At 60.6% G+C, this 17942-nt stretch overlaps 1 protein-coding gene across 1 annotated transcript in view; it reads right to left on the bottom strand.

The window, feature by feature from the left end:
• Positions 1 to 17942, bottom strand: part of LOC135317007 (germ cell-less protein-like 1) — a 128775-nt gene that overhangs the window by 41745 nt on the left and 69088 nt on the right. The window contains exon 8 of the mRNA XM_064472519.1: positions 8809 to 8898. Within this exon, the coding sequence (XP_064328589.1) occupies positions 8809 to 8898 (90 nt within the window). The remainder of the gene's footprint in view (positions 1 to 8808; positions 8899 to 17942) is intronic.

The following is a 17942-nucleotide window of genomic DNA, read 5'->3' as shown; positions in this document are numbered from 1 at the left end:
ACGGTGCCTCCACCAACCCAGGCAGAGAACTGCAGAACCAAGAGAAAGCCAAAACCAACCCAGCCCAGCCCCTAAGGAGACCTTCTTGCCAAGACCCTCGGCTGCCAGTAACACTGCCGTGAAAGCGTGTCTTCGGCAGGGTAGATTTTGCCCTGCCTTGCTAGGCAGGACGTCCCTCTTTACCTTTGTGTAGCAGAAATAGTGTCCGTGATAACAGCTGTGACCGCGGTGCACCACGACAGCATATAAGGAGTAGAGGAGGGGCTCCCCAGCTGCGTGAGACGTGTACGGGCGAAGGTCCAAGTACTCGGGGTACTCCACAACCTACGGAGAGAGCAAGAGGGCTCAGAAGCCATCCTGAAATACTGCGTGAACTAGCCTTCCAAGACTAAGGGCTAGAGGTGTAGAAAGACATCTCTGGGGCTGACGGCAACTCGGCGCTCCCTAAAGCTACGTGGCGTGGTTTGGGTGGCAGGAAACTGTTCTCGGCCAAAGCAGCTCTGCCGGAGCAGGGCACGCGCTTCTCCTCCCGCGGGAACTCTCCTCTCCTGGCAAGGGACCGCAAAGACCTCAACGCCAACAGCCGGCGAAAGGCCCCGCTGCTTTGGGAAACCCCCTGCGCCAGGAAGAGGAAGTTGCGCTCCAGCTGCGTACACACCTTGCTGATCTTCCCGCCGGTGAAATCGTCAAACCTTTTCAGGCACACCGTGAGAACCATGGGCGCGCGATGGATTGTAAACCTCTTGGAGGCGGCGACCATCCTCTCACACCTTGGAAGCAAGCACAGAGGCGAGGGCTCAAACGCACCCTGCGACGCAGCCTTTCTTCCCCCCGGAAGGCCAGACAACCCTTCCCGTCTCACACATCCTTGCGCTATTTTAAAACTATTCAGCACTGTAAGGCCACGCTAAAGCCAGCCGCGTCGTCTCCTTGTGCGTTCAGCCTACACGAAACGACGGCTTATGCTCGGCGACACGCAGCACCTTCACGCAGGATCTAGTACGATTAGGACGTTAGCGTCCATCTTACTGGCTACACCGATAGCAGTTTTCGCCCTCCAGCCGCTCAGGTCGGACAAAGCCCTCCAGAGCATCGGTGACAGAAGAGGCTGCCTGGAGGAGTGAGAAAGGAGAGCACTGAGCTGCGGGAAACACCCTCACCCAAACACCTCCTAGGAGTTTACGCAAAAACCTAGCTAGACGACGCTGAGGAGACCCGCCCTCAGCCTGCAAGCAGCGTCCGGAAGGAGACGGGACGAGCCTTTGGGGCTGAACATCGCCCTCCTTCCCAAGGGATTCCCAAGGCTACCGAGAGCCACCTCTCTGTGGCGCTGCACAGTTCAGCTACCGAGGGTGTGCAGGGTCACCACCAAGGAAAACAATACCACCCGCCAGGCCAGGAGCCAGACGGCTGCTGCGGGAGGGCAAAGGGAAGAAGGCTGAGAGGACGTCCAGGGTGCAGAGAGGACAATTCCCACTCGCCCGCCTTCAAGCCAGCACCCACAGGCAGACCGCTGCCACGGCCTCCCCAGAGGGACTCGGGCCATTCCGCTTCCCGCCCACCACCAAGCTCTCTTCGGGTCACAGGAGGCGTTTTTAAGCCAACCGCGTTGATTCTGGAAAGCTACAGGGGCCTTGGGATGCCCCGAAGCACAAGCGACAAGCCCTCTTACTTTCACGTCCAAAGGAACGTCCAGGAAGGCCTCGTAGGAACTGGAAACTGCCTTGCAGCTCAAGCACGTGACTGGAAGGCAAACCGAAACGCTCAGCGATAGGGGAGGTCGACCGTGCCCGTTCATGCTCCTCCTACCTACTGCGCCAGTCAGACGTACAGCTGTTTATCACAGGCAGCAGGCAGAAGGGCACAGCCAGTCCCAAGGGGAACAACAGGTGGGGAGCAGTACCTCTGGATCTCAGACAGCCCCCAAAGATTTGATGGACGACGGTAGTCGATTGGGAAGAGATGTCCAAGCTGGAAAGAAACGGTAAGGGGCAGAGAGTCACCTCCTCCAGGAGTTTTACTTGGCCTGAAAACCCTGGGCGTAGGTTCTCCTTGATGGGAGCACCTCAAGGAGTCCAAAGGGCTCGGGAGCATTGGAAAGGCAATTTGCTTGTGCTTACTCGCTGCTTCCGCTCAGGCAAGCGCTCTGCATGGCATCGACAGCAAGGCGGAGGAACTCGTGGGCGTCTTCCTGCACGCCCAGCTGGAAATGTTCTCCTATGCCTAAGAAAGAGGAAGTTAGTCCTTCTCTCCTCCGCGAACAGACGGAGACATGGCAAAGCACCTGAAGCGACTTACATGTCAGAACGCTGACGACACCCCAGGGCTCGATGGCACTGCCTGAGGAACGCAAGACGCTGTTCACGTGCGCTTCCATCCTGCACATCACGCAGACGCCTTGCTGACGACCTGAAGAGGGAGGTGGGAGGGAAGCAAGCTTCTCCGCTTAGCAAAATAGCCATAGCAACGGGAAACCTCACGCAGACCTTGGAGTCCCAGGAGCGGCCTCCACCCCTCCCAAGGCCCCCACGTCCCAACAAGCCCAGGACATTCGAGTGCGCAGAAGACACTCTTCAGAAGGACGCTGCTTCGCTGACAGAGCCTGTCTGTGCCACAGGCAAAGAGGGTTTAACATGCAGGAGCTGGGACCAAGACGCGGGGCTACAAAGAGGCGCCTTTCTGAAGGGGAAAGAGACACCTGGACAGGACAAGCGGCTTCTGGGCTTGAGTGTTCAAAGACGACCAACTCGGCGGGTTGAGAAAGGAGGGCGGCTTTGCTCCTAAGCTGAATTCCAGGTGCTGGGAACCCTTGGCAAGTGCCCAACGAACGAGGAGCTGTTCATCAAAGTACTCACACGACTGGCTGTGCTCCCGAGAGAGCAGGTAGTTGGCCAGAGGGGGTGTGTAGGTCAGGCACTGCAGGATGGAGTTGAGGAAGCACGTATTGCCCAGGTTGTGGAGTCCCGCTCCAGCTCCCTGTCGGCGCTGCCAGGCCAGGCAAATCTTCTCCGGGGGAAAGAGGACCCTTTGTGGAGGAGCCATTCCCTCGACAAGGACTGCAGGGAAACGACATTTGGGAAAAGGTGAGAAGGCAGCCCTGCTGCTGTCAGACCTTTCTGCCAGCAAGGACACCTTTCAGTGTCTTGTGCCTAGCGGCAGAGGAGTGACACAAGGTGCTTTCCTGTCTCTGATGGAGAACACCTGGGTAAGCCTGGCTGCTAGCAGGAAAGCGCCCCAGGATTCGCCCTAGGCTCTCAGCGCACCAGCAGGCAGGGATGGAGCCCCAGCCGCGCCCGTTGCCTTTGGCGTTGGCAAAGGCCGAGCCTGCTGGCGAAGCCGCTACTCACAGGAGTCGTTCCCCGTTGCGGCCATCGCTCCTCTCGGGAACAGAGGGGAAGGCTCCGGATGGCAAAGGATGTCGGGAGGCGCTCCAGAGAGAGAGCAGCGCCGAGCCTGCCGCCTGATTGCAAAGAAATAACCGCAGCTCACCAAAAGGATTTAAAAAGCGCCACACGAAACCCACAGAACGGTATCTGCCCTCAAATCTCTTTCGGTGGTGCTCGGAACTGCGGCAGAGCTGCAGGCTGACGCCTTTCCCAGCGCTGTCCCAGGGCCCCAGTCCACAGCACCTTCAAAGGCCCTTGGGAAAGGCTCCAATGCACGGCACCTTCTCTGAAGAGGACCTGCTGCTGGCCTGTGGCCAGCGTTAGCAACACAGCCCGCCGCCTCTCTAGCCCACGCTTTCCCACCTTGCGTGCAGGAGCGACCGGCTTTGGGCTGCTACTTGAGCAGCTCCCGCTGCCGTGCTCCTCCTCTGCCAGCCTTCCTACCGCAGCACTCAGGGTGGGCTTCTCGTCCTTCTAGGCTGAGCCCAACGCCTCACGCTGCACTGCCACCCCCCCACCCCCTACTTGCCCCTCCTAGGATACGGCAAAGAAAGAACAACTGCCAAACAGCAGCGCTACCCATAGCCCACGTGTGGCCAGCCTACAAAGGTGCGATGGCTCAGCCCAGGGCTGGCAAGGTACAGACCAGCCTCTGCTTTCATCCCACGGCGACCTACTCTGCCATCTGCCCTGCAAGTCACGTCACGGTTACCTTTGAGAGAGGAGGGAAGCTGGGCAGAAGTGGGCAGGAAACGAGGAATGCTTGGAAAAAAGGAGCCGCGCGAGCAGCAAAGGCAGGAGCCGAGTTGTCCCGAAGGCCAGCTCAGCCCAACTGGCCTTCGCTGGCCCGCTCCTCAGGATCACAGGCCCTGGCCGGGTGAGCTCACAAGCGCCGGGCGGGTGCCGCATCACCGCCCCTTTGTGACACGGGGACGCACGGGGACGCGCTGCGGCCAGCAGCCGCCACAGCCCGGGCACCTCCTGTAGCCAGCAGCTGGCAGCCCCCAGGCTTCCCCACGCGCTGCTGCCCAAGCGCCGTCTGTCTGCCGGCAGAGCTCCCACCTCTTCGCCGAGCCACACAGCCAGACGGACGAAGCGCTGGCCAGGCCTGGAAGCGCTCCTGCTCGCACCTTTGCCTGCCGCCTGCGCTCGCTGAGGCTTTCCTTTCTGCTCTGCCCAGCTACAGGACTGTGTCCGTGACACTGGTGTAGCAAAGCACCCGGTCTCTCGCAGCTTCTTTTCCAAGCAGTTTGATCTGCCCCCCACCAGCTACAGCCACAGCCTGACTCTGAACGAGAGCTACCAAAGAAACGCCCTCAGCAACTGCGCTGCATTGACCTTGGCTGCCTCTCTCACCCTCCAGCTCCCCAAAACATTGGTGGGCAGCGCCTTAGCACCTGGATTCACCCCTTGACCTGCTCGGAGCCCGGGGAGCATTGCTTCCAGCGCACGCTGGGGCCCTGCCACAGCAGCACTAGCAGGCTCCAGAGCCCTTTCCCTGGCACCAGCCAGCAGCCAAGCGCCGCATTCAATGCTCACGCCACAAGCTCACCGAGCAGGACAAAGGCAGCTTTGCTTCCAAGCCTCCTCTAGCACCGCTCCTCCAGCTGGCAGCCATCCCACACTCCTAGGTGCAGAGGGACCTCACTGCTGAGCTCAGGGCAGGGTCAGGGCTCCGGAGCTGGCAGCGCCCAGTGCCACCCAGGAAAGCAGGGCACCCTGGCAGCTGGAGGTTGAGCAGGGTGTGCCCGCTCCTCACTCACACGCTTCAGCCACAGCTCGTGTGCTGGGGCAGCACGGCATTCGCTACCCTTCACAAAGAGCCACGGCAGGCGGGCTGGCTTGGCTGAACGTGGCTGAAGAGCGCCTGTGCCCCGAGGGGCGCCTTTTGCCGAAGGCATCTTGGGCATAAGGTGGCCGGGCCAGAGTTCTTTCTTCTTTGACTTTCTATAGCATTCTTCCCCTGAAGGTGCCGGGGTGGGGGCGGGCGGGGCAGAAGAAAGGAAGAAACACCATTCCTTGCTGTCAGGACTGAAGGCTCCAAGGAAGCGGAGCAGAAGCAGGTGCCGGAGCTCGGCCTCGGGATGGCAGCAGGACCCCCTGGCCGAATCGCCAGCTCCTCTCGGGCTGGTGACACCTGCCAACTTGCTGAGGAGGCGCTCTGCCCCATCACCCAGAGCTAACGTTAGGTGAGGAAGGGGCGAAGCAGGACCAGAGCCACTACTGACCCCCGGGAGACACCGCTACGTCCTGGCCTTGCGCTGGGCTTGCTGCCACCGAGCGGCACCCTCTGGGCCCGGCCGTTCAGCCCCTTTCAGTCCCGCTCGCTGTCGGCTCATCCAGCCCACTTCCATTCGAGTGGCTCCAATGCCGTGTTTAGAAAGAACAGACTGCAAGATGGGCGCACGCAAGCACACAGCTTTCAAAATCCCACGCCACAAACCTCCCACGCTGGCTATTTCCGCCAATTGCCCCAAAGCCTCCAGAGAAGAAAACACCCCGTAAGCTCACGCCTGCAAGGCCAACGACTGTTTTTAATTCCGGATTTGGCTTTGCTGCCCGTTGCCTCCCAACGAGCGCTGTTTTTTGCAAGGCGATCCCAAAAGCTGAACGCAGGCTAGAGCTCTTCCTCGAGGGACCTGTGGGCAGGCGTGCCAGCCGGCAGAGCCGTCCAGCTCTCTGGAAGCTCTCTTTGAGTCCTTCCTGGCCAGAGGCAGATCTGGGAGGAGAGACAGGGTGGGCTGCCGGCACCCTTTGTGCAGCTTGGTCCCTGCTGGGGGCGGTCTGGCTGCTTCCTGGATTATTCTTCCTCCTCTTCGGCATTGCGGGAGTCAGATGCTGCGCTCCTCCCGCATCCAGGGTCACAATCTGCCCCCGCCACCGCTGCAGCGCCCCGAGTGCCTGTCCCACCTGCATCTCTCGACTGCTGAGACCCTCCTCCTCCTGCCCCTCTCCCTCTCCCTGCCCCTGCTAAGGGCTCCTAGTCCATGGTGACCACAAACAGGCTGTGGGGATCATAGCCGTGCCGTGGGGATCTGCTCCCCACTCCGCGCTCCGCTGAGTTTGCTCCCAAGCAGCCCTGGCTGCGGGAGCCCCCTTGGAGCCGGCGTTGGAGGGCCTCGGGAGCTGCATCGCCTCTTGGGGCTCGGGCACAACGCGGAGGACTTGTTCTCTCCCTCTTCCTCTTGCGTGCTGAGCGGCGGCGCCCCGTGTGCTCCACAGGGGGGCTGTGGATATCATTGCCCCGCTGACAGCATCTTCTCTGCTCCCTCTGCTTTGGCAGGCTCTGCTCCTGAGCAGCACTGGCTGCGCGAGCTGACTGGCAGCTGCTCTTGGAGGGCCCTGGAGCTGCGCCGTGCCTGGGAGCGCAGTCAACACTCGCAGGGCTAGTTCTCTTCCTCCTCCCTGCTGAGTGCTCGTAGTCCGTGGGGTCCACGACCCAGCTGCGGAGATCCCTGCCCCACTGCGGCGATCTGCTCCGGGGCCTCTCCCTGCCACCCTTCCTCTGGGAAGAAGGGCTCGCTCCACGCTCCTCCTCCTCGCTGCCCTCCTGCATGGTGTGCAGCAGACGGCCCGAGGGCGGAGAGCAGACCAGGCAGTCAGCTTTCCTTCTGGACACCAGCCTTGTCAAGCTGCAGAAGAAGCGATGCCAGCAGAAGCCCACGCAGGAGGCAATGCTGAGCCTGCCTGGCCAGACGGGGCCCAGCCAGCCTGCAGATGCCTCCCGTGCACCTGCCCAGGTGGGCTGGCTGCTGCTGGCTCTTGCGGAGGAGCCGCTGTCCCCTGGAGAGTCCTCCATGCCCGCTGCCACGTCCTGCAAGGAGAGCTGGGATAGGGTCCTGCCCTTCCCTCCTCAAGGGAGCAGAGCCGCGGGAAGCCCCAGAAGGTGCCTGAGGGGACAGCTAAGGGCCTTCCAGAGCCTCTCCTGGAGGGCTGCAGAGGCGGAAGGGCCAAAGGCGCACCAATGGGACGGATCTAGGCGGGGTGCTTTGAGAGGGAGCAGCGTCGCAACTGTCAACAGCGGTGCCGCGTGCCAGGGAAAAGAGAGCGATGCCAAGATGCCAGAAAGAAGCCCACTGCCCACGTGCTGCCCTCAGCCACCTCCCCGGGATTACCTTGGTCTGTCGGGGCTCACCCTCTGCTCCCACAGAACCCACTTGCTTCCTGCTGGACCCCCACAGGCTGAGGAAGGAAGGGGCATACGATGGTGCCGGTGAGGAAGCAGCCATTTCGCTAGGTTTCGGATCAGAGCACCTGGAGAATAAAAACAAAGAGAGGCATCTCTCTTTAGGGCTCTTCTTGCAGCCTCCTCTCGGCTTCAGTCCTTTTGTGGGAGCGGTTTCTACGACAGAGGGAAGATGCGACCAGGGCCGCAAATGGCATTCTGGCAAGTTCAGCTGGGGTCTTCCCCAATCCCCCTGTCGGAGCAAGGCCTCGTCTTTATAACCCCTATGGCCTCCATTTCATAGAATCGTAGAATCATCAGGCAGTTTGGACTGGAAGGGACCTGAAAGATCACCTCGTTCCACCTCCCCTGCCCTGGGCACAGACACCTTCCACCAGACCACGTTGCTCAAAGCCCCGTCCAGCCTGGCCTCCAACACCTCCCGGGAGAGGGCACCTACAGCTTCCCTGGGCAACCTGTGCCAGGGCCTCGCCACCCTCACCCTCAAGGATTTCTTCCTAACAGAGAGCTAACCAAAACCTACCCTCCCTCGCTTTCAAACCGGTGCCCCTCTTCCTACCACCACACTCCCTGATAAAGAGTCCCTCCCCACCTCGCCTGTAGGCCCCCTTTAAGTACTCTTCCCTACGTCAGCCAGCTTCACAGAGCAGGCAAGCAGCACTTTGCACCAGGGCAGCAGCCTAAAGCCCGCTAGGGAAAGATAACCACTGACGTGGGGTAGCTCAGCTCTGACAGCGCTGAATGGGGCGGCCTGTACTCGCTCTCCTGTGAGAGAAACGCTCAGGGGGATGAGAAGAAAATCAGCAAAAACCAGGAGAGGAAACCGATTCTGAACAGGTTTTAGTACCGCTTGTTATTTATTACCTGATGTAAAACAGCAGATACGCTTGCTGCCTGAGCACGGTGTCGATGCCACAACGATCCACAGACTCATCGTCCATCTTATACCACGCTCCGCTGCTGGCCTGCAAAGAAAGGCGTCGATGTCTGGAGATGAACGGCACGGTGCCTCCACCAACCCAGGCAGAGAACTGCAGAACCAAGAGAAAGCCAAAACCAACCCAGCCCAGCCCCTAAGGAGACCTTCTCGCCAAGACCCTCGGCTGCCAGTAACACTGCCGTGAAAGCGTGTCTTCGGCAGGGTAGATTTTGCCCTGCCTTGCTAGGCAGGACGTCCCTCTTTACCTTTGTGTAGCAGAAATAGTGTCCGTGATAACAGCTGTGACCGCGGTGCACCACGACAGCATATAAGGAGTAGAGGAGGGGCTCCCCAGCCGCGTGAGACGTGTACGGGCGAAGGTCCAAGTACTCGGGGTACTCCACAACCTACGGAGAGAGCAAGAGGGCTCAGAAGCCATCCTGAAATACTACGTGAACTAGCCTTCCAAGACTAAGGGCTAGAGGCGTAGAAAGACATCTCTGGGGCTGACGGCAACTCGGCGCTCCCTAAAGCTACGGGGCGTGGTTTGGGTGGCAGGAAACTGTTCTCGGCCAAAGCAGCTCTGCCGGAGCAGGGCACGCGCTTCTCCTCCCGCGGGAACTCTCCTCTCCTGGCAAGGGACCGCAAAGACCTCAACGCCAACAGCCGGCGAAAGGCCCCGCTGCTTTGGGAAACCCCCTGCGCCAGGAAGAGGAGGTTGCGCTCCAGCTGCGTACACACCTTGCTGATCTTCCCGCCGGTGAAATCGTCAAACCTTTTCAGGCACACCGTGAGAACCATGGGCGCGCGATGGATTGTAAACCTCTTGGAGGCGGCGACCATCCTCTCACACCTTGGAAGCAAGCACAGAGGCGAGGGCTGAAACGCACCCTGCGACGCAGCCTTTCTTCCCCCTGGAAGGCCAGACAACCCTTCCCGGCTCACACATCCTTGCGCTATTTTAAAACTATTCAGCACTGTAAGGCCACGCTAAAGCCAGCCGCGTCGTCTCCTTGTGCGTTCAGCCTACACGAAACGACGGCTTATGCTCGGCGACACGCAGCACCTTCACGCAGGATCTAGTACGATTAGGACGTTAGCGTTCATCTTACTGGCTACACCGATAGCAGTTTTCGCCCTCCAGCCGCTCAGGTCGGACAAAGCCCTCCAGAGCACCGGTGACAGAAGAGGCTGCCTGGAGGAGTGAGAAAGGAGAGCACTGAGCTGCGGGAAACACCCTCACCCAAACACCTCCTAGGAGTTTACGCAAAAACCTAGCTAGACGACGCTGAGGAGACCCGCCCTCAGCCTGCAAGCAGCGTCCGGAAGGAGACGGGACGAGCCTTTGGGGCTGAACATCGCCCTCCTTCCCAAGGGATTCCCAAGGCTACCGAGAGCCACCTCTCTGTGGCGCTGCACAGTTCAGCTACCGAGGGTGTGCAGGGTCACCACCAAGGAAAACAATACCACCCGCCAGGCCAGGAGCCAGACGGCTGCTGAGGGAGGGCAAAGGGAAGAAGGCTGAGAGGACGTCCAGGGTGCAGAGAGGACAATTCCCACTCGCCCGCCTTCAAGCCAGCACCCACAGGCAGACCGCTGCCACGGCCTCCCCAGAGGGACTCGGGCCATTCCGCTTCCCGCCCACCACCAAGCTCTCTTCGGGTCACAGGAGGCGTTTTTAAGCCAACCGCATTGATTCTGGAAAGCTACAGGGGCCTTGGGATGCCCCGAAGCACAAGCCACAAGCCCTCTTACTTTCACGTCCAAAGGAACGTCCAGGAAGGCCTCGTAGGAACTGGAAACTGCCTTGCAGCTCAAGCACGTGACTGGAAGGCAAACCGAAACGCTCAGCGATAGGGGAGGTCGACCGTGCCCGTTCATGCTCCTCCTACCTACTGCGCCAGTCAGACGTACAGCTGTTTATCACAGGCAGCAGGCAGAAGGGCACAGCCAGTCCCAAGGGGAACAACAGGTGGGGAGCAGTACCTCTGGATCTCAGACAGCCCCCAAAGATTTGATGGACGACGGTAGTCGATTGGGAAGAGGTGTCCAAGCTGGAAAGGAACGGTAAGGGGCAGAGAGTCACCTCCTCCAGGAGTTTTACTTGGCCTGAAAACCCTGGGCGTAGGTTCTCCTTGATGGGAGCACCTCAAGGAGTCCAAAGGGCTCGGGAGCATTGGAAAGGCAATTTGCTTGTGCTTACTCGCTGCTTCCGCTCAGGCAAGCGCTCTGCATGGCATCGACAGCAAGGCGGAGGAACTCGTGGGCGTCTTCCTGCACGCCCAGCTGGAAATGTTCTCCTATGCCTAAGAAAGAGGAAGTTAGTCCTTCTCTCCTCCGCGAACAGACGGAGACATGGCAAAGCACCTGAAACGACTTACATGTCAGAACGCTGACGACACCCCAGGGCTCGATGGCACTGCCTGAGGAACGCAAGACGCTGTTCACGTGCGCTTCCATCCTGCACATCACGCAGACGCCTTGCTGACGACCTGAAGAGGGAGGTGGGAGGGAAGCAAGCTTCTCCGCTTAGCAAAATAGCCATAGCAACGGGAAACCTCACGCAGGCCTTGGAGTCCCAGGAGCGGCCTCCACCCCTCCCAAGGCCCCCACGTCCCAACAAGCCCAGGACATTCGAGTGCGCAGAAGACACTCTTCAGAAGGACGCTGCTTCGCTGACAGAGCCTGTCTGTGCCACAGGCAAAGAGGGTTTAACTTGCAGGAGCTGGGACCAAGACGCGGGGCTACAAAGAGGCACCTTTCTGAAGGGGAAAGAGACACCTGGACAGGACAAGCGGCTTCTGGGCTTGAGTGGTCAAAGACGACCAACTCGGCGGGTTGAGAAAGGAGGGCGGCTTTGCTCCTAAGCTGAATTCCAGGTGCTGGGAACCCTTGGCAAGTGCCCAACGAACGAGGAGCTGTTCATCAAAGTACTCACACGACTGGCTGTGCTCCCGAGAGAGCAGGTAGTTGGCCAGAGGGGGTGTGTAGGTCAGGCACTGCAGGATGGAGTTGAGGAAGCACGTATTGCCCAGGTTGTGGAGTCCCGCTCCAGCTCCCTGTCGGCGCTGCCAGGCCAGGCAAATCTTCTCCGGGGGAAAGAGGACCCTTTGTGGAGGAGCCATTCCCTCGACAAGGACTGCAGGGAAACGACATTGGGGAAGAGGTGAGAAGGCAACCCTGCTGCTGTCAGACCTTTCTGCCAGCAAGGACACCTTTCAGTGTCTTGTGCCTAGCGGCAGAGGAGTGACACAAGGTGCTTTCCTGTCTCTAATGGAGAACACCTGGGTAAGCCTGGCTGCTAGCAGGAAAGCGCCCCAGGATTCGCCCTAGGCTCTCAGCGCACCAGCAGGCAGGGATGGAGCCCCAGCCGCGCCCGTTGCCTTTGGCGTTGGCAAAGGCCGAGCCTGCTGGCGAAGCCGCTACTCACAGGAGTCGTTCCCCGTTGCGGCCATCGCTCCTCTCGGGAACAGAGGGGAAGGCTCCGGATGGCAAAGGACGTCGGTAGGCGCTCCAGAGAGAGAGCAGCGCCGAGCCTGCCACCTGATTGCAAAGAAATAACCGCAGCTCACCAAAAGGGTTTAAAAAAGCGCCACACGAAACCCACAGAACGGTATCTGCCCTAAAATCTCTTTCGGTGGTGCTCGGAACTGCGGCAGAGCTGCAGGCTGACGCCTTTCCCAGCGCTGTCCCAGGGCCCCAGTCCACAGCACCTTCAAAGGCCCTTGGGAAAGGCTCCAATGCACGGCACCTTCTCTGAAGAGGACCTGCTGCTGGCCTGTGGCCAGCGTTAGCAACACAGCCCGCCGCCTCTCTAGCCCACGCTTTCCCACCTTGCGTGCAGGAGCGACCGGCTTTGGGCTGCTACTTGAGCAGCTCCCGCTGCCGTGCTCCTCCTCTGCCAGCCTTCCTACCGCAGCACTCAGGGTGGGCTTCTCGTCCTTCTAGGCTGAGCCCAACGCCTCACGCTGCACTGCCACCCCCCCACCCCCTACTTGCCCCTCCTAGGATACGGCAAAGAAAGAACAACTGCCAAACAGCAGCGCTACCCATAGCCCACGTGTGGCCAGCCTACAAAGGTGCGATGGCTCAGCCTAGGGCTGGCAAGGTACAGACCAGCCTCTCTCCTTTCATCCCACAGCGACCTACTCTGCCATCTGCCCTGCAAGTCACGTCACGGTTACCTTTGAGAGAGGAGGGAAGCTGGGCAGAAGTGGGCAGGAAACGAGGAATGCTTGGAAAAAAGGAGCCGCGCGAGCAGCAAAGGCAGGAGCCGAGTTGTCCCGAAGGCCAGCTCAGCCCAACTGGCCTTCGCTGGCCCGCTCCTCAGGATCACAGGCCCTGGCCGGGTGAGCTCACAAGCGCCGGGCGGGTGCCGCATCACCGCCCCTTTGTGACACGGGGACGCACGGGGACGCGCTGCGGCCAGCAGCCGCCACAGCCCGGGCACCTCCTGTAGCCAGCAGCTGGCAGCCCCCGGGCTTCCCCACGCGCTGCTGCCCAAGCGCCGTCTGTCCGCCGGCAGAGCTCCCACCTCTTCGCCGAGCCACACAGCCAGGCGGACGAAGCGCTGGCCAGGCCTGGAAGCGCTCCTGCTCGCACCTTTGCCTGCCGCCTGCGCTCGCTGAGGCTTTCCTTTCTGCTCTGCCCAGCTACAGGACTGTGTCCGTGACACTGGTGTAGCAAAGCACCCGGGCTCTCGCAGCTTCTTTTCCAAGGAGTTTGATCTGCCCCCCACCAGCTACAGCCACAGCCTGACTCTGAACGAGAGCTACCAAAGAAACGCCCTCAGCAACTGCGCTGCATTGACCTTGGCTGCCTCTCTCACCCTCCAGCTCCCCAAAACATTGGTGGGCAGCGCCTTAGCACCTGGATTCACCCCTTGACCTGCTCGGAGCCCGGGGAGCATTGCTTCCAGCGCACGCTGGGGCCCTGCCACAGCAGCACTAGCAGGCTCCAGAGTCCTTTCCCTGGCACCAGCCAGCAGCCAAGCGCCGCATTCAATGCTCACGCCACAAGCTCACCGAGCAGGACAAAGGCAGCTTTGCTTCCAAGCCTCCTCTAGCACCGCTCCTCCAGCTGGCAGCCATCCCACACTCCTAGGTGCAGAGGGACCTCACTGCTGAGCTCAGGGCAGGGTCAGGGCTCCGGAGCTGGCAGCGCCCAGTGCCACCCAGGAAAGCAGGGCACCCTGGCAGCTGGAGGTTGAGCAGGGTGTGCCCGCTCCTCACTCACACGCTTCAGCCACAGCTCGTGTGCTGGGGCAGCACGGCATTCGCTACCCTTCACAAAGAGCCACGGCAGGCGGGCTGGCTTGGCTGAACGTGGCTGAAGAGCGCCTGTGCCCCGAGGGGCGCCTTTTGCCGAAGGCATCTTGGGCATAAGGTGGCCGGGCCAGAGTTCTTTCTTCTTTGACTTTCTATAGCATTCTTCCTCTGAAGGTGCCGGGGTGGGGGCGGGCGGGGCAGAAGAAAGGAAGAAACACCATTCCTTGCTGTCAGGACTAAAGGCTCCAAGGAAGCGGAGCAGAAGCAGGTGCCGGAGCTCGGCCTCGGGATGGCAGCAGGACCCCCTGGCCGAATCGCCAGCTCCTCTCGGGCTGGTGACACCTGCCAACTTGCTGACGAGGCGCTCTGCCCCATCACCCAGAGCTAACGTTAGGTGAGGAAGGGGCGAAGCACGACCAGAGCCACTACTGACCCCCGGGAGACACCGCTACGTCCTGGCCTTGCGCTGGGCTTGCTGCCACCGAGCGGCACCCTCTGGGCCCGGCCGTTCAGCCCCTTTCAGTCCCGCTCGCTGTCGGCTCATCCAGCCCACTTCCATTCGAGTGGCTCCAACGCCGTGTTTAGAAAGAAGAGACTGCAAGATGGGCGCACGCAAGCACACAGCTTTCAAAATCCCACGCCACAAACCTCCCACGCTGGCTATTTCCGCCAATTGCCCCAAAGCCTCCAGACAAGAAAACACCCCGTAAGCTCACGCCTGCAAGGCCAACGACTGTTTTTAATGCCGGATTTGGCTTTGCTGCCCGTTGCCTCCCAGCGAGCGCTGTTTTTTGCAAGGCGATCCCAAAAGCTGAACGCAGGCTAGAGCTCTTCCTCGAGGGACCTGTGGGCAGGCGTGCCAGCCGGCAGAGCCGTCCAGCTCTCTGGAAGCTCTCTTTGAGTCCTTCCTGGCCAGAGGCAGATCTGGGAGGAGAGACAGGGTGGGCTGCCGGCACCCTTTGTGCAGCTTGGTCCCTCCCCGCTGGGGGCGGTCTGGCTGCTTCCTGGATTATTCTTCCTCCTCTTCGGCATTGCGGGAGTCAGATGCTGCGCTCCTCCCGCATCCAGGGTCACAATCTGCCCCCGCCACCGCTGCAGCGCCCCGAGTGCCTGTCCCACCTGCATCTCTCGACTGCTGAGACCCTCCTCCTCCTGCCCCTCTCCCTCTCCCTGCCCCTGCTAAGGGCTCCTAGTCCATGGTGACCACAAACAGGCTGTGGGGATCATAGCCGTGCCGTGGGGATCTGCTCCCCACTCCGCGCTCCGCTGAGTTTGCTCCCAAGCAGCCCTGGCTGCGGGAGCCCCCTTGGAGCCGGCGTTGGAGGGCCTCGGGAGCTGCATCGCCTCTTGGGGCTCGGGCACAACGCGGAGGACTTGTTCTCTCCCTCTTCCTCTTGCGTGCTGAGCGGCGGCGCCCCGTGTGCTCCACAGGGGGGCTGTGGATATCATTGCCCCGCTGACAGCATCTTCTCTGCTCCCTCTGCTTTGGCAGGCTCTGCTCCTGAGCAGCACTGGCTGCGCGAGCTGACTGGCAGCTGCTCTTGGAGGGCCCTGGAGCTGCGCCGTGCCTGGGAGCGCAGTCAACACTCGCAGGGCTAGTTCTCTTCCTCCTCCCTGCTGAGTGCTCGTAGTCCGTGGGGTCCACGACCCAGCTGCGGAGATCCCTGCCCCACTGCGGCGATCTGCTCCGGGGCCTCTCCCTGCCACCCTTCCTCTGGGAAGAAGGGCTCGCTCCACGCTCCTCCTCCTCGCTGCCCTCCTGCATGGTGTGCAGCAGACGGCCCGAGGGCGGAGAGCAGACCAGGCAGTCAGCTTTCCTTCTGGACACCAGCCTTGTCAAGCTGCAGAAGAAGCGATGCCAGCAGAAGCCCACGCAGGAGGCAATGCTGAGCCTGCCTGGCCAGACGGGGCCCAGCCAGCCTGCAGATGCCTCCCGTGCACCTGCCCAGGTGGGCTGGCTGCTGCTGGCTCTTGCGGAGGAGCCGCTGTCCCCTGGAGAGTCCTCCATGCCCGCTGCCACGTCCTGCAAGGAGAGCTGGGATAGGGTCCTGCCCTTCCCTCCTCAAGGGAGCAGAGCCGCGCGAAGCCCCAGAAGGTGCCTGAGGGGACAGCTAAGGGCCTTCCAGAGCCTCTCCTGGAGGGCTGCAGAGGCGGAAGGGCCAAAGGCGCACCAATGGGACGGATCTAGGGGGGGTGCTTTGAGAGGGAGCAGCGTCGCAACTGTCAACAGCGGTGCCGCGTGCCAGGGAAAAGAGAGCGATGCCAAGATGCCAGAAAGAAGCCCACTGCCCACGTGCTGCCCTCAGCCACCTCCCCGGGATTACCTTGGTCTGTCGGGGCTCACCCTCTGCTCCCACAGAACCCACTTGCTTCCTGCTGGACCCCCACAGGCTGAGGAAGGAAGGGGCATACGATGGTGCCGGTGAGGAAGCAGCCATTTCGCTAGGTTTCGGATCAGAGCACCTGGAGAATAAAAACAAAGAGAGGCATCTCTCTTTAGGGCTCTTCTTGCACCCTCCTCTCGGCTTCAGTCCTTTTGTGGGAGCGGTTTCTACGACAGAGGGAAGATGCGACCAGGGCCGCAAATGGCATTCTGGCAAGTTCAGCTGGGGTCTTCCCCAATCCCCCTGTCGGAGCAAGGCCTCGTCTTTATGACCCCTATGGCCTCCATTTCATAGAATCGTAGAATCATCAGGCAGTTTGGACTGGAAGGGACCTGACAGATCACCTCGTTCCACCTCCCCTGCCCTGGGCACAGACACCTTCCACCAGACCACGTTGCTCAAAGCCCCGTCCAGCCTGGCCTCCAACACCTCCCGGGAGAGGGCACCTACAGCTTCCCTGGGCAACCTGTGCCAGGGCCTCGCCACCCTCACCCTCAAGGATTTCTTCCTAACAGAGAGCTAACCAAAACCTACCCTCCCTCGCTTTCAAACCGGTGCCCCTCTTCCTACCACCACACTCCCTGATAAAGAGTCCCTCCCCACCTCGCCTGTAGGCCCCCTTTAAGTACTCTTCCCTACGTCAGCCAGCTTCACAGAGCAGGCAAGCAGCACTTTGCACCAGGGCAGCAGCCTAAAGCCCGCTAGGGAAAGATAACCACTGACGTGGGGTAGCTCAGCTCTGACAGCGCTGAATGGGGCGGCCTGTACTCGCTCTCCTGTCAGAGAAACGCTCGGGGGGATGAGAAGAAAATCAGCAAAAACCAGGAGAGGAAACCGATTCTAAACAGGTTTTAGTACCGCTTGTTATTTATTACCTGATGTAAAACAGCAGATACGCTTGCTGCCTGAGCACGGTGTCGATGCCACAACGATCCACAGACTCATCGTCCATCTTATACCATGCTCCGCTGCTGGCCTGCAAAGAAAGGCGTCGATGTCTGGAGATGAACGGCACGGTGCCTCCACCAACCCAGGCAGAGAACTGCAGAACCAAGAGAAAGCCAAAACCAACCCAGCCCAGCCCCTAAGGAGACCTTCTTGCCAAGACCCTCGGCTGCCAGTAACACTGCCGTGAAAGCGTGTCTTCGGCAGGGTAGATTTTGCCCTGCCTTGCTAGGCAGGACGTCCCTCTTTACCTTTGTGTAGCAGAAATAGTGTCCGTGATAACAGCTGTGACCGCGGTGCACCACGACAGCATATAAGGAGTAGAGGAGGGGCTCCCCAGCTGCGTGAGACGTGTACGGGCGAAGGTCCAAGTACTCGGGGTACTCCACAACCTACGGAGAGAGCAAGAGGGCTCAGAAGCCATCCTGAAATACTACGTGAACTAGCCTTCCAAGACTAAGGGCTAGAGGTGTAGAAAGACATCTCTGGGGCTGACGGCAACTCGGCGCTCCCTAAAGCTACGTGGCGTGGTTTGGGTGGCAGGAAACTGTTCTCGGCCAAAGCAGCTCTGCCGGAGCAGGGCACGCGCTTCTCCTCCCACGGGAACTCTCCTCTCCTGGCAAGGGACCGCAAAGACCTCAACGCCAACAGCCGGCGAAAGGCCCCGCTGCTTTGGGAAACCCCCTGCGCCAGGAAGAGGAAGTTGCACTCCAGCTGCGTACACACCTTGCTGATCTTCCCGCCGGTGAAATCGTCAAACCTTTTCAGGCACACCGTGAGAACCATGGGCGCGCGATGGATTGTAAACCTCTTGGAGGCGGCGACCATCCTCTCACACCTTGGAAGCAAGCACAG

The sequence above is a fragment of the Phalacrocorax carbo genome, chromosome 24, assembly GCF_963921805.1.
Source record: "Phalacrocorax carbo chromosome 24, bPhaCar2.1, whole genome shotgun sequence".
NCBI classification, from domain to species: domain Eukaryota; kingdom Metazoa; phylum Chordata; class Aves; order Suliformes; family Phalacrocoracidae; genus Phalacrocorax; species Phalacrocorax carbo.
The sequence above is the reverse complement of the archived record's forward strand: the minus strand, read 5'-3'. Positions and strand labels throughout refer to the sequence as shown.